The following is a 15,509-nucleotide window of genomic DNA, read 5'->3' as shown; positions in this document are numbered from 1 at the left end:
GGAAGAGGTAAATATTGAATAAGCATTTAGAAAATGTAAAAGACCATGTAACTAGGGAAATTAGTTTAGAGATAGACTGAAGAGTTAAGGTAATGTTCTGCAGAGTGACTCTATTTACCTGTTGAAATGAAGGGTCAAGGCAGAATGAAAAAGCCCCCTGCCTTTTTTTTTCTCATGGGGAATGCTAGTCTTTCTCTTCTGAGTTTCCCTACCATTCATTATGTGACTTAATTATCACTTTATCCCATTCTGCCTCGAGTTAGTCATTCATTTTCCTGTTTTCTTTATTAAATGAGAGCTCATCAAATACAGAAACAATAGCTCCTCCCTGTCCCCTTCTATAGCTCTTCACACAGAGGCTAGCAAATCATGATTGGTTCCCAAAACCAAAAACTAAAAACCAAACCAAAACAAAAAAACTCCAAAACATGCCATGTTGAGTAGGATTGATCAGAAATTTGCCAGTGGGTAAGGGAACAGAGAAGGGTCACTTGACTTTTGCTAATGGGTTTGATTTTGAAGATAACAGAAATTAAAATGATGTTTTCAGAACTTTTCCATTGGTCCATGGGTGAATTGAAAGACAGTAAGTCCGTCTTTTGTATAGGTGTTATCCTGGACATTTAGAGAGGTGTGCCCCCTACAAATGGTACATAATGTTGAAATTTAACTGCCTCAAGTCACAAAAACTTCTTAATACAGATATTTAGCCTTTTTGAATTGTATAGGTCAGACAAATCATTTATTTCATGTGCATGAAGAAATTCCTTCAGAAGATTTTCTTTACTTGGTATTGCTGATTCTAAGTAGAAATGATATCATATTCTGGAGTGAGATTTGGGCATGTTTTAAATAAGTATCTGCATATGGAATTGAAAAAGATCTGGAGCTGGAATTCTAGATTTAAACTTCAGAAAAAGATTTTTAGGAATGATTTATTCTATTTTTTTTAGGAAATTTTTGATTGAGAGACTTCAGAACTATTTTATTATACTAATTTCTCCTTTCTCCCAGTCTTGAAATGTTTTAGAACAATCACTAGCCCTGATGTGATCTAGAGTACATCTGCACAGATTCACCTTCAATTCTGGAAATACTTTTCAGGTGTACTCTTTTTTTCTCTTTTTGGTATCGGGGATTGAACTCAGGGGCATTCAACTGAGCCACATCTCCAGCCCTATTTTGTATTTTATTTAGAGACACGGTCTCCCTGAGTTGCTTAGCACCTTGATTTTGCTGAGGCTGGCTTTGAACTTGTGATCCTCCTGCCTCGGCCTCCTGAGCTGCTGGGATTACAGGCGTGCGCCATCATGCCCAGCTTCATGTGAACTCTTTGTTATAAAGACTTAACTCAAATGTTAAAGTGATTGAAATTCTATAAATAGTGAAAATAAGAACTGTCCACTGGTCATTTCAGTCAAGCTTCCAATTATTTTTCTCATTTCATAGCAAAGATTTGAATTTATGACCCAGGTATTTTTTGGAAAAAAAATCTTCAGTGTTCATTTTGGTTATGAAAATCTTATAATTAGTACATATATAGCTCCTAAACCTCTTTTTGTATATACTGAATGAATATAAAGTTAAAGATAGCATTTGTAAAGGAAAAGCAATATTGCCTCTCTATTAAAAGTAGATTTACATTTATCTGGTGAATCCACTCTTTATGCCAAGAGAATAGGGGTTAGAATGCTACAACTTAGTCACTAAATGAGGCTCACTATAGGCCTCAAACCCAAACTATGGAATAATCTGAAAATCTAATGTAATATAAATAATTAGAAAAATACAAATCAAATTCTTCTGCAGATGGAAGTAAAATCTCTCTCCCCCACCTCCTCCTTCCCTCTCTCTCTCTATACATTTAGAATTCAATTGAATTGGGAAAAAAGGATTATTGCGCATGATACAAAGCAAGAGGTGTCATCTTTTAGAAGGCTGAGAAAGTAGCTCTTCATTTTCATTTTAGAAACAATGGGGAGAGGTTCTGCAGGGATCCTTAGAAGTAGCCAACAAATCCAAGTACTTTGTTATTCTAAAAGCTTCCAGAAATCAGATTTGTATTCTCTGGACAAATGGGCATTAAAAGGCACTGCAGCAAACTATATACATGGCATTCTTTATCTTGGCTTCACAATTTTAGCTAGTGTATTGGCTTTTCAGTTTAATTCCAATGACACAACTCATAAATGCAGGCTTTTTTTTTTCTCCCCTGGGGGCTGAGGGAAACCATCATAAAATAAAAAGCTTTGTCTGTCTGTCTGTTGTATTATGAAGTGTAACGACCCCCACACCCAAAGTTACGTGAACACAGGGAAATACTGCACACAAAAAAAGTTAGGGACACTTCAAACAACAGTATAAACACCATGTTATTCCTCAATAAATTTCACTTACAATGCATAAGTGTGTGAATTATAGGACTTAGAGAAACTGTCAGAGGAAACTGAAGGAACAGCTTCAGGGACAGGGAAGAACTCAAGCCACGATTATTTGTTCACCGTTACTTATTTTCTAAGCCCATGAGATGAAATTTCAGTTGCTCATGAGAACTAGCCAGTCTTTTCCCAGGCTGTGCAGTGACTAAATGTATCTGTATGAATGAAAACCTCACCTACCAGGGAATCAAACATGCTAAGGACCTTTAGAGGGCCCTGTCACATTTCTGAATCTTGTAGAACTGGCAATCATAGGATATGTTGAAAATATGTACCTCCCACCAAAGTATGGGGGATTCTCTGAATGTAACTTGCACAACACCCTTCTGTAAATCTGGCAGATTTATGACTTTGCATAGCTTAAAGGGAGAAACTGGAAGAGCAGGATGTTTTCTGGTTTCATTAGCATAGCCCAGCCTACTTCCAACACACGCCCAGAACTACCTCATTAACCATTGGGATTGCAGCCAAACACATAAGACTACAGTGAATATAAAGGGAATTACTGGCAAGAGAGCTGTAGACTAACTTACCACCGAACCCATTACTTTTCCAAGATCAGAAATATATTACACTAACAGGAACCACTCCTCATTCAGATAAGAATTCAAGGTTTTCATCTACAGTTTTTATCTACAGTAATTAGCTGCATCATAATAAGACAGATAGCTCAGCTGCATCTATTTAAGTGCTTTTAATCTTCCTCTCCCCTCCCTCTCTCCCTTTCTCTCCCCCTCTCTCTCCCTTTCCTTCTCCCTCCCTCTCTCTTACTTATTTATTTTCTGGGTAGCTTTGACATTGTAAACCATAGACGAATTGGAGCCTGGCATTGAAAAGAGGTGTTCTGCAACTTTTTTTTTCCCCCTTGTCTAAAGAAGTTGACTTCTACAACAGGGAATCTGAAAAATGACAGGGGCGAAGAGGAAAAAGAAAAGCATGTTCTGGAGCAAGATGCATCCCCCCCATTATGAGGACATTAAACAGTGGTGCAGAAGGCGGCTACCTATTTTGGAATGGGCACCTCATTACAATCTGAAAGAAAACCTGCTTCCAGACACTGTGTCTGGGATAATGTTGGCAGTTCAACAGGTGACACAAGGTAATGTACTGCATTTGGTTTTTCCGTTTTCTGCAGAGTGGATGTCGCTTTGCTTCTTGGAAGGTATTATGAATGAACTGGGCTGGACAATTTAGATAACAAAATGAATATTTAATGAAACTGTTATTAACTTTGGGAAGCAGTGTGGATATCTTTGTGTAAGAGTTTTCCTAATTGTTCTTTAATTTCTGTGCTATCTTTTGCTAACAATTACGCACTGACCCAATTTTTGAATGGCATTACACAGTTGTGATGTTAAATTTCACACAATGTTTGAGTAAAAGATCAGTTATTATGGGAAAGTGCACTTTTAAAACTTGATTTTGCAGATGTAATTTCTTGCCTTCACTGAAACAAGCTATAAAATATCTCCTGATTGGAATACAATTGTCTTTCAACCTAATTAGTAGTACACAATTACCTGTTGTTGACTTGAGAGCTGTTATAAGCAAGGAACAGAGCTGTCTGCACAAAAGGAGGCTCTTTGCCAAGATCATTATTTGCAAAGAGAATACTGTATGTCCTTAGAGCTTATGTCTTATTCTGATTTATTTTTGTATCCCATTACCTACTGCATCTATATCTCAATAAGAAATTTGAACTGGTGAGAAGTATGATTTTAACTGCCCCAAAGCAGATTCTAAATGATATTCTGGATTTAGATAGGTGTTTGTATTCATGAAAGCTAGTTAACTAGTATGTGTGTGTGTGTGTGTGTGTGTGTGTGTGTGTGTGTGTGTGTTTTCCCTAAAGGTACATTAATCACAGTTTTTGGCTAATTTAGGTAGTAATTTTCTACCTGTAACAAGGAAAGAAATGGCTTTCTCAGCCTTGAGAATTTGGAACAGTTTTCTTGGCATAGACTCTGTAGGTTTATATTTCCTTGCTATTTCACTACCTCCCTGGCTCTAACTGTTATTTATATTGTTAAATTATAAGCACTCTTTTAATTAAATTATTCTGTAGCTGGAACAAACTGGTTTGTGTATTTGTGTTTTTAGTATGATTAGGAACATCTGCACTGGTGGCTTTACTTTAAGATCCATAACACTATCATACTTTATGGGATTCCATTTCATTACATAGGGTTGTGTTACATTTTTAATAACCATTTTGCCAATAGCAAAGCATAGTAATCTTTCAGAAAAATGCAAAGGCAAACAACAGGATAGGGTATTTTCAGCCTTGCTTTTATTCAATTTAAAATTCAAAATGAAACACTACCACCATGGACTTTGAAAACTTAGGTGATGAACTAAAAAAGGGCTTTTTCATCAGATAGTTTCAGTATATGTTTTAAACTTATCTTGCTTTAATTTAATGCAAAATGAAAGAGAATTATGTTTTTACTAATAATTTGTCTTTCATGTTTGGGAAATATCAGATTAATTAGAGCATTTTGAGATATGATTAAGTTGCCTGATGCAAATCCTAAATGCTGAGGTTTGTTTGTAAGTCTTTAGTAGTCAATTGTATGGCTTTTATTTGGGTATAGATTTTGAGGGATTTTATTTTACGAGTCATATATTTCATTGACTATGAAGAAACACGTTGGTTAGTCCTCAACAGATGAATAGCACAAAGCTTACTCTGCTCTTGTGCCATGGGAAAGTACAGATCTGGCTGTTGGTTCTCTTGGAAGTCTACCAGTGAAGGGACAAGTCACACTGCAGAATTTAAAGGTTTTTGCTGGCATATGAAAAGATTAATCCTTCTAAATGTACCTATTCTTTTAAATACAGTTCTCTCTTGAATTTTTTCATGGTCATCTACAATGGACAGATAAAAAACCAAAATATCATAAAGCTATCATTTGTTTTAAGCGGCACTGTGCTAACCCCTCATGTACATCACCACCCTCATTCTCAGTGACAACAGTCTTCTCTCCATTTTACATATGAGGGAATGCAGGTTTAGAAGAGTAAGGAATTTTCCTTGGACTTCATACCTGATAAGTGGTAGAGTCAGGATATGATTCCAAAGCTAACACTCTTAACATTTTCACTTTTTATTCTACACTGCCAAAACAACCAGACTTTTTATAATATCAATGTTATTAGTAACAGGAGACATTCTTTTGGAAAGATATGAATATCCTTCCCTTCAAATTACTGTTACATTCAGTTTTCATTCCTGTAGTTTTTAGACCCCAAAGGCAAAATGACAAGAAAAATAACTACAGTAGGATACAGAGAAAGGAAGGCATTTAGATATCAGCATCTCCTATTTGTGTTAATATGATACTGGCAATTATTATCAGCTTCATTTCTTTAGGAAAATTAGAAGAGGTAGTTTTAGTCCCTGCATCATAATGGAAACAAAAACCAAATATTCTTTTACACAATTTCAAAGCAGATTTTTATTGACTCAGCATAGTAGAATTATATGAAATTTTTGAATTCAGTTTTTCATTATAAAAATGGAAAGTTTATGATTCCATCTAATTATCGTTTTTCATTTTACTATCTCTAGAAATGAATTTAAAGTTAAGAAGTATAATGGAAACTAGCATTTGACTGTTTTCTATATGTCAATGACAAGAAGTCATTTTTAAATTACTTTATTAAAGATTTCCTAATTGTGGAATATAGGTGCTTTTCAGTTATCAGTATACCCGACTCCTTTATAATATTTTCTGTATATGCTGTACTCTTTCTAGACTCCTTTATTCTCTTGGTTTCAAGAAACTAATCTTTCATTTTTCCCCACTACTTGTCTGGACTTCTCTTCTAAAGTGCCTCTACAAATTTTGCTCTTTGCATTTTACTCTTTCATTTCAATACCAGTGTCTTAGAGACTCAAACCCTGACCTTCTTCTCAAAAACCATCTCAGACGATCTGCATAAAAGGCTCTCACTGTTATTACCATACTAGGACCTCAACCTGAGATCCACATCTACTATGCAAACCTAGAGTGTTCTAAAAGCACATCAGCTGCATCATTTAGTATTCTAAAACAAATGGAGTGACACTGCTGTCCTAACCAAATTTATAATAGTTAATAACGAAATTAAAAAGGATAAGTGGAAGTACTGTTTTAAAAGCACTTGAAATATATACATATGTGTGTGTGTGTGTGTGTGTAAAAAATATATATCTATAGAAGATAAATAACTTGCCTAAAGTCACACAGCAAATGGAAAGAAGTCACATTTGGACTCAGGTCATCTGTCTTTAGCATTATGCTCATAGTTTTTGCTAGACTTTCTCTTGTAGAAAGTCCTGTGAGTCATTCTCAATTCCTCCCTCCTTTTTTGCTACCCTGGCCACTAGCATACCAGCAGACACAAAGTTCTTTCATTTCTATCCTTTAAGTATCTTTCCCACCAGTTCGCCTTGGTTCATGCCTCTGCTGCTGCCCTGATACATCCTTTGAACCCTTGAAACCACCAGCCTGAGTCTTCATTCTCTGTTCTGTCTCCACCTGTAGACAGCATTCCATACTGCAGCCAGAATTCTTTAAGATTTGAACATACTGCTTCCCTGTTCAGAATTCTTAAATAGCCCTCTATTTCCTCTCAGATAAAAGCCCAGTTCTTCAGCATATCCTCTCAGATGCTGAACAATCTAGGCCTCTTTATATAAAGCTCTGCTCAAAGGGATCTCTCCTCTGAAAACCCCTCTCCAGCTCCTGGGAAGACTCACATTTTCTTTCCTTCCACACTCTTTGTACTTTTGACATATCTCTATCATAGTCTTTATTTAACACGTTGTATTATAGATTTTTGGTGCAACTCTTTCTAGACTGGTTTGCAAACACTGGAAACTAAGTCAATGCCTTCACCTTTATATTCTTACCAACTTATATTGCCCAGCACAAAGAAGTAGGTTTTCAATAAACATTGGAAGAGCTAAGCCTTTCCTTAGCTTAAGCCACTGAGTGTTCTATTGCACAGGGTGCTGCCATAGGAAGGAAGGTGAATTTAAATGAATTCTTTTTTAAAAAAATATTTATTTTTTAGCTGTAGTTGGACACAATACCTTTATTTTATTTATTTATTTTTAATGTGATGCTGAGGATTGAACCCAGGGCCTTGCTCTTGCTAGGTGAACACTCTACCGCTGAGCCACGACCCCAGCCCTAAATTAATTCTTATGTTTTAAAAGTAACGGTCCTAAGGATATCTATAGTGAAAAATATACATTAAATTATGAGTATTTGGTTTCTTCCAATTTCTCTTACTTTCTTGAAGTCATACACTTGTAGCTCTCTAGACAGATCTGGTAAAAGGTACATCTTCTTTTTTTCCAAATAATGTTAATCTTTTTTCTTCAGCCAACATTGACAAATAGGATATTTTATGTAAAAACCCAAATACTTTGCTTCTCTTGAAAATGAGAAAGACATGGCCGTATAGGGCCTACATTCCCGTGTGGCAGAAATCTGTTGATCTCCTTAGAGACTTCCTGCTTTAGGCAGGGCACGCACTGTACATTCTGCCACAGTCCCCACCACTCCCTTGTCTACTGCCACCTTCTTGTTAGTGTTCCCTTTACAAGTTTAACCTCGGTGAATGTGTTTATTGAGATGCTTTGAACTCACTTAAATAAAACATTTATGGAGAGATTATAAATGACTATATTCATAAACTGGATCAGCAGAACCTTCAGTTCTATGAACTTGGACTAATATATTATTTCAATATTCATAATTTCTCCATAATCCTGTGAATTTTTTATAACTTGTTTTTAAAAACAGTATTCTGGGAAGGAGTCAATAGGACTTTACCAGACTTCCAGAATTATGATTGTCCCTCCTGAAAGTAAATAAATGCAGAAAGAAATAGAAAAGAAACCTTAGGCCACTTTTTTCTTTTTTTTTACCATGTTCAAATGTTTCTTAGAAATCATTTTCTTTAAAAAAATATTGAAAACACTGAAGAGCCTTCATTACCATCACCAGGTAAGAACCACTCTCTATAGGTACCTTCTGCCAAAATGTTCTTTAGCTGATGTCTTGAAGGTCCTCACTACTGAATGTATTTTGAAGATCAACCAAAATTTATAGAGAATGTCATCCACACAAAATATATTACCAACATGGTTGGCAAGTTAACCAGCATCAGACTGGTCTTTAGACTGCTTAGTTTACATTCTAGCCAACACAACCACTTGGGAGTTACTGTGTTTCAACCTGAAAACTCAAGCACTGAGACAGACTGGAAAACTAAAATGCATGACTTGCTGTAAAAGAACCAAATCTCCTGGGGAGGAAAATGAGAGTGTTTTGCCTTGCATTCCAAGGGATCACCTAGAATTTTTGTTCCAGAACCATGAAAAATTTAAGCTGCCATAGGGTTGCCTGATGTTCAAACCACAGAGTTTTGGGCCACAGACAAACGATGGATGTTCCTTATAATTATGCAGAATGTGTGGCATTACTGGCACCAAAACATATGTGTTGGAAGCTGAGCTTCATTGCACTCCTGAGGGCAGCTTAGTGACATGTGGAACAATAAGTGGAAATTCCTGAAGCATACTGCATTGAGAAGATTAAAGGCTTGTCTGGGAATTCTTCCCTGCATGCTCTCAGCCTTGGGGATACGGAATACTAATACTGGCTATGTATCTCTAATCCAACCCCCTAAATCACTGTATCTTCCTGCTAGTGACTTTTCTCTTCTCTAGGAACAAAGGCAGCTAAATATTACTAAGTAAGTCTAAAATATACTTTCCATGACCTTCATGAAAATACACAGAGGCACTAGTGACATTTGCTGGTTTTCCCCTTTGGCTCCATTTCTCCTCACCCCATGACCCATCCCCTCCCTACAGCTACAGCCTCCATTCAGCTCAATGTAGAAGCATGATGATTCAGAATTAAAGGTACATTGATTAGGATAAGGTTCCCTATAATATTTAGAGTTGTCCACATGGGAAAGCCATAACCTTCCTTTTTTAGGGTGTGGAGAACTTGAAGGTTTGTTATAATAGCAGTGAGGATGAGGTGTGTGGCCTGTGGAATAGTAGCCTTTTGTGTTGGCCCCCTAAAATCCATCCCTGTTGTCTTTAGTAGCCATGCTTCAGATTTGTTTTGAGGAATACTATGGTTTAGATTTGAGGTGTCCCCAACAAGCTCATGTGGGAGTTAATGCAAGAACACGTAGAGGTGAAATGATTGATAATGAGAGGTATGACTTAGTGGATTAATACATTGATGGATTAACTGAGTGGTAATTGTAGACACCCAGTTGGGTGTGGTTGGAGAAAACAAGTCACTGGGGTTTATATTTTATCAGTAGAGCATGATGCTCTCTGTGCTTTCTGGTGGTCATGACTTGAGCTGCTTTCCTCCACATCAGGCACAATTCCAGACCTCTGGCCAGTGACTGATTCTGTAATAAGATCTATACTCCAGGCACAAGGGTTGGGTTAATTATATGACAAACCAGTAATTTATTATTTTAAAATGGTAATGAGAATAAAAATGATCCATGTGGTCTAGTCAGTGTGGATCCCAACACGTGTGTGTGTATTGAAACTTTCAGGAGGAGACAGCTTTCTCCTTTGTGCTAGAGTTGATGAGAGTACAGATTATGCGCCTCTATGGCTTCCCAGGACCTCCAAGATACGTTGCAGCAGAGATAACAGAACACCCATGACTTGACGTGCAAGCACACATAGCTTTTTTCTTTGCTTATGTGAGAGTTTAAGTTGGGTTTCTGCTAATCATCTTAATAACATATAAAAGTGTTATTACTCCCTAAATAAGCTGCACATCTTATGAAATTCAGTAAGATAAATATTATTGTATTTTATATTTTCATGAGGATAAGAACTTTAAGGTTCAGAACATTAGGTGAATTGCCCCCAATTCTAGTCCTGCTAAGACAGATTCAAACATTGACCTGCCAAGCCTCAGTCTTTCTCTCTGGCTGCTTTGTGTTTCCCTGAATGTTTCTAGTATGGCAGACTTTACCTGGGTGGGACTGGGGTGGCTCCTTGCTAAAATAAAGCTGAGGTTGAATCCAGAAGAGAGCTCAGATGGTGGGAAGAACACTGAACATGGAACAGTTGCTCTTTTCCTTTAGGGTTGATCATGGCCCCCTGCCAGAGTTGGTTAGGATGAGAGAGGGAGAGGAGATGTGCATTAATACTGGTTTAAGCCTCAGTGAACAATATTTTACCATGTAACAGAGATGACATAGGATAAAATGTTTGAATAAGAATTTACTAGAGACAAGGGGACAATAAAAGGGACAGAATCATGGAATCTGTAATCAGTACCAGGAAATTTTAGTGCCATGGAACCTATAACCAATACCATGAATCTGAAACTTCAACTGGTTTGGTCCTTTTTGTCTCGTTTTTGCTCTCCTCTATCCATATAGATGCCACCTCTCATCCTGACCACGTGCAGTCCAGGGCACAACTGCAGAAATTTGTTGTCTCTCATTCTGAGTCCAAGAGAGCAAGTTTGAGCCCTTCTCATCTTTCTAACACTGGAGATGTCTGCCCACCAGGAAAGACTCTATCCCCACCCACTAGAGCTTCAACAGCACAGTTACAGCTCATCTTACACCATTTCTTTCAATGAAAAAAACACAATGGTGGTTTTTTTTCCTCATTTCAGTGTATATGCTTGATCATCGTTTCTTTTTTCTCTATACATTTTGCTTTTCATTAGCTAATCCATTTCCATGGCTTCAACTGCCAATTTCCTACTGCTGAATTGCAGAAATACATTTCCAGTCTGATTTTTCTCTTTCCAGCTCTAGATAGAAATATTCAGCTAACTATTGGACACCATCATAATATCTCCCAAGGATGTATTTAAAACTGAACACATCCTTTTCCCTCCTCAAACCCATCCTTGTCCTCCATCTTTATTATCATGAAAGTTAACCCCCTGTTTACCCAGTTTTTCATGCTAGAAATCTGGAAAAGATCCTTATTGCCCTTTTCTCTTAAAAGCCATATTCTATTAATCAGGTTCTATAAATTTTTCCCTTTGAACATCTCTCAGAGACAGTCTGATGCCCACTGTCTTTGTGGCAACTTCCCAGACAGTAATAAACATAACTACTTTCGATAAATACCTAAATATGCTAAATGTGCCATACGTCGTGATAAGGATTCATTGTGTATTACATTATTCTTTATAAAAACCTTTAGAGTTTGATGCTGTTATTACCCATGTTTTATAGATAAGGCAGATTGATTGATTTTGTAAGCAAAACATTTCAATATGACAGAGGGAATGTTTAAATGCAAGTTTTTCTGACTTTAAAACCCATGCCTTTAACTTAATTAAGAGGCATCAAAATTCATTGCTAGTCAGTTAAGGTATCTACTCATTTGTAGTCTTGTTCCTCTATTATCTATGTAAAACTTCAATAAAAATAAATTTGAGTCAGGTAGGAAAGAAAGTTCCTATCATTACTGTTTCTAAGACTCAATCTCGTAGGTCTCTTCTGGATCATGATAATTCTTTATTTTTATGCTTGTGAGATCTCCATGTATAGCCATTGACAGCATGAAAACTTGGTGTAATTTACTTTACTCCTTCTAGTGATTAGAATCACTGTCTTTTGATTAATAGTTGCCTGTGAACCAAAAGAACATGTGCTGATAGGAGTTTTGTTTTCACACAATGGTGGTTCTTGAATATGTGTAAATTTACCCTGGGAGACCCACTTGTAATGTTGCTTAACCCTGAGCCTGCTGATAGTGTGAACCAGACAGCTGGCTATACTGTGGTTTGCTAATAACAATGCTAAGACCACCACAAACCAGTTACCAGATGGAAATAACTTTCATCATTACCCACACAGTTTGGGTTTGATTTGGTATGTGTAATTCTTGGAAGTGCCTACCACTACCTAATTATTTTGTTTTCAAGAATATTGAAATCTGTCTTGCTAGGGTCTTTGTACATTTCTATTGAAAAATACTTGACAGAATATACAGTCTTTTGCTATATTCTTAGAAAGAGACAGAAAAGTATAAGATAACAATCTAGCCCACAAGGGGCTTATTATTTTTCCTTTCCTCAGAAATGCGTACAAGAGAATATGATCTTGTTATTTCAACCTTGAAGATATCACTCTGGTGAGGGTATGTAAGGGTGGGAACATTTTCTTAATGAAAGTTTATAGAGTATTGGTTTCAGCCACTTTTTGCCTTGAGTAGATTGCATAACCCAAGGAACTGCCAAAGAATTGTGCTTTTATTTAGGAACATGAAGACTAATACAGTCCCATCTGTATAGCAAACATGAAATGAGTGTTTGGTGGTAAAAAATTGGATAGATATAGAGAACAAAGTAGTGGTCTTAAAAAAGCTAGCAAAATTTGATTAGCTATAGGTATTGATATTATATAAAATGTCATTTTAAGAAATCAAATCACACTCATTTCTCTTTCCCTAGAGGGGATCTCTAGGGAACTACAGACACAGGAAATGGCAACCAGTGTCCACTGTAATAGCTATAGTAGTGGGCAAAGTTAGCTCTACCAAAATTAGAGTGCAGAAAAACAGTGTAGAATTGATATCTAAGGTTTTTAAAGCTAAGGTTTGAATATGCTTGTGGAAAGAGAAAGAGAAACACATCAGAGCTTACTTTGAGGCAGGCCCTGGACCTTTTATCATGCCAACAGCATGGATTAAGAAATAGTAGATGCAAGAAAAACATAAACTCTTGGACATGGCCTTCTTCCACCAGGAAATGTGTCCTCTCTGGAGTGTTCAAATTTGACCCTTACCACTAGCAGTCCTTCTCTTAGGTAGGAAGGTAGAAGGTAGTGGAGAGAAAGGGGTTGGAGAACTTCTGCTCCACAGATTGTGTTGAGTTGTGACTTTGTGTATGGAGAGACATAGAATCCTGACCTAGGACTAGGGGTCAGGTTCAGGAAGGCAGAACATGCAAACAGCCTGGTGAGTGAAAGTTTAGTCTCTGAATGTCAATCTGTGGGAAAAGTAAAACTGGGGAATAAAGTGTTGAAACAACTTAGGTAAAGTGTAGGAGCAAATCAGAATTAGAATGTGGGTCCAAGATTCTTGGTAGAAAGATCTCTGAGTTACAATCTAGCAAGCCAGCAGCACTGATAACTCTGAATCTTCTCTAAGTTTCTACCCAGTATATGAGCAGGCCTCAAATTTTTGTGGGTGAGCCTGAGCCCATGGAAGGCAGTGATAGGATAAATCTGGCTGGTGAGAGAAAAGAAAAAAGTATCAACCAGCAGCTGTTATTGAAGGTGATGTGTTGGTGTCCCTATCCTTACATTAAAACATTAGGTTGGTCTCTTGGCCTATCTGTGGATTATCCTAGGACCATTGTTGGAGTTATTTGACTTTTTTTTTCAACTAAATGTAGAGGAACAAGTGGTTATCAAAATCTTAGTCCATTAGGGCCTCTCAATTTTGAAGAGGATGGGGAGTTTTGCTGACATTGACTTCAAATATGACCTCATTATTAAACATTTATGGACTATAAGAGGTAATGCAATCATGAGTTTTGCAGGGTGTTGAAAATACTGCCTAATCTGATTACTAATTTTAGCATAATTATTAGTGATATAATTAATATTTTAGCATTTGATAAGTAAACCATTAACTTTGAGATGAATTTAAATAATTTAAGTATTATTGAAGAATGTGTCTACCAATATATGGAAACTTACCTTAAGTGCTAAGAATCTAATTTATAAATGTTATTTGCACCCAAACTATTTTTTGAGTGCTTGTAAAGTGATCAATGATAATTATAGAATTCCATGTGACAGAGAGGAAAACTGACTCTTAAGGGTAATTATCTGGTCCCAATAAAATCTATACTATAGGCCTACTGACAAAAAAGGTATTATAGCAGTTATACTGTCACCTTTGAGTAAACATTAAATTATAAGATAATAATCATCAGGCAGAGCTGAGAAATCTCTGATGATGGCTCCTTCTCTGTATCAACTTTTCTGCTGCCCTGGCCACTGGATTTTGCCATGACTTTGGCCTTGATTCTTTACGTTCGTTTTAGATACAAGTACTTCCAATGTTGTACTGGGGCTATCTTTTCACACACACACAAAAATATACTTGAATGGAGGGTTTCATTTCTCTCTTACTGTGAAATAAAAGCTCTTCTTGACCAAAATCAACTACAAGTATTAATATGGCATCAAAGCCTTGAGGACACCTTCTAGAGAGGATATTGTTGACATCTATGGGCTACAAAAATGCCAGTCACCTATTCAAGTCCTTTGTATCAGCACCATGTGGGATTATGAAGTCTCTTTCTTTAGGACTTTTCCTGGGATATTCTTTTCCTTTTCTCCTTTCCTTCCTATAACCTTTGTAGGGTTCTCTCCTCAAGTCTTAGAAGTAAACAACACCAGCACTCCTGTTACCTTACCATAATAGAGTACCCATTGATCAACATTTCCCCTTCCTTCTATTCTCCTTCACCCCCGCCAACCCCAGCCGCTAATAACCACAATTCTACTCTCAATTTCTGAGATCAACCTTTATACATTCCACAAATGAGTGAGATCACGCGGGTACTTGTCTTTCCTTGCGTGGCTGACTTACTTCACCTAACATAATGATCTCCAGCTCCATCCATGCTGTTGAACATGACAGGATTCCATTCTTTCTCTTTGGCTGAATAGCACTCCACTGCATATATGTGCCATGTTTTCTTTATCCATTCATCGGCTAATGGATACTTAGGTTGTTTCCACTTCTTTATATCTCCCATGGGGATAGAAAGTACAGTGTATTGGGGTACATAGTAAGAGCTTTATAAATACTTGTGGAATAGCTGTCAGAGAGACCTCAGTTTTGAACTCTGCCTACATCACTTAGGCAAGTTCTTTAGCTGCTCCAAGATTTAGTATTCCAATATCTAAGATAGGGATAATAATACGTAGCTTACAGGGTTGCTTTGAGGAAAAATGAGAAAATATAAAGTACTCAAGGCAGAATCTAGTATAATTGAGGTGTGTGATAAATACTATGATTATTATCATCTTTTTCCT

At 36.9% G+C, this 15,509-nt stretch overlaps 1 protein-coding gene across 4 annotated transcripts in view; it reads left to right on the top strand.

Annotated features, from left to right (window-relative positions):
* Positions 1–2,907: 2,907 nt before the first annotated feature.
* Slc26a7 (solute carrier family 26 member 7) overlaps positions 2,908–15,509 on the top strand; it is a 100,313-nt gene continuing 87,711 nt past the window's right edge. The window contains exons 1-2 of one of the 4 annotated variants that reach the window (XM_013360095.4): positions 2,908–3,050; positions 3,333–3,537. In XM_013360095.4, the coding sequence (XP_013215549.1) occupies positions 3,345–3,537 (193 nt within the window). In that variant the 5' untranslated portion in view covers positions 2,908–3,050; positions 3,333–3,344. Of the gene's footprint in view, positions 3,538–15,509 lie in introns of all 4 variants that reach the window. The other 3 variants (XM_040293869.2, XM_078016930.1, XM_013360096.4) reach the window with 3 other exon arrangements.

This window comes from Ictidomys tridecemlineatus, chromosome 7 (genome assembly GCF_052094955.1).
Source record: "Ictidomys tridecemlineatus isolate mIctTri1 chromosome 7, mIctTri1.hap1, whole genome shotgun sequence".
NCBI classification, from domain to species: Eukaryota; Metazoa; Chordata; class Mammalia; order Rodentia; family Sciuridae; genus Ictidomys; species Ictidomys tridecemlineatus.
The sequence above is the reverse complement of the archived record's forward strand: the minus strand, read 5'-3'. Positions and strand labels throughout refer to the sequence as shown.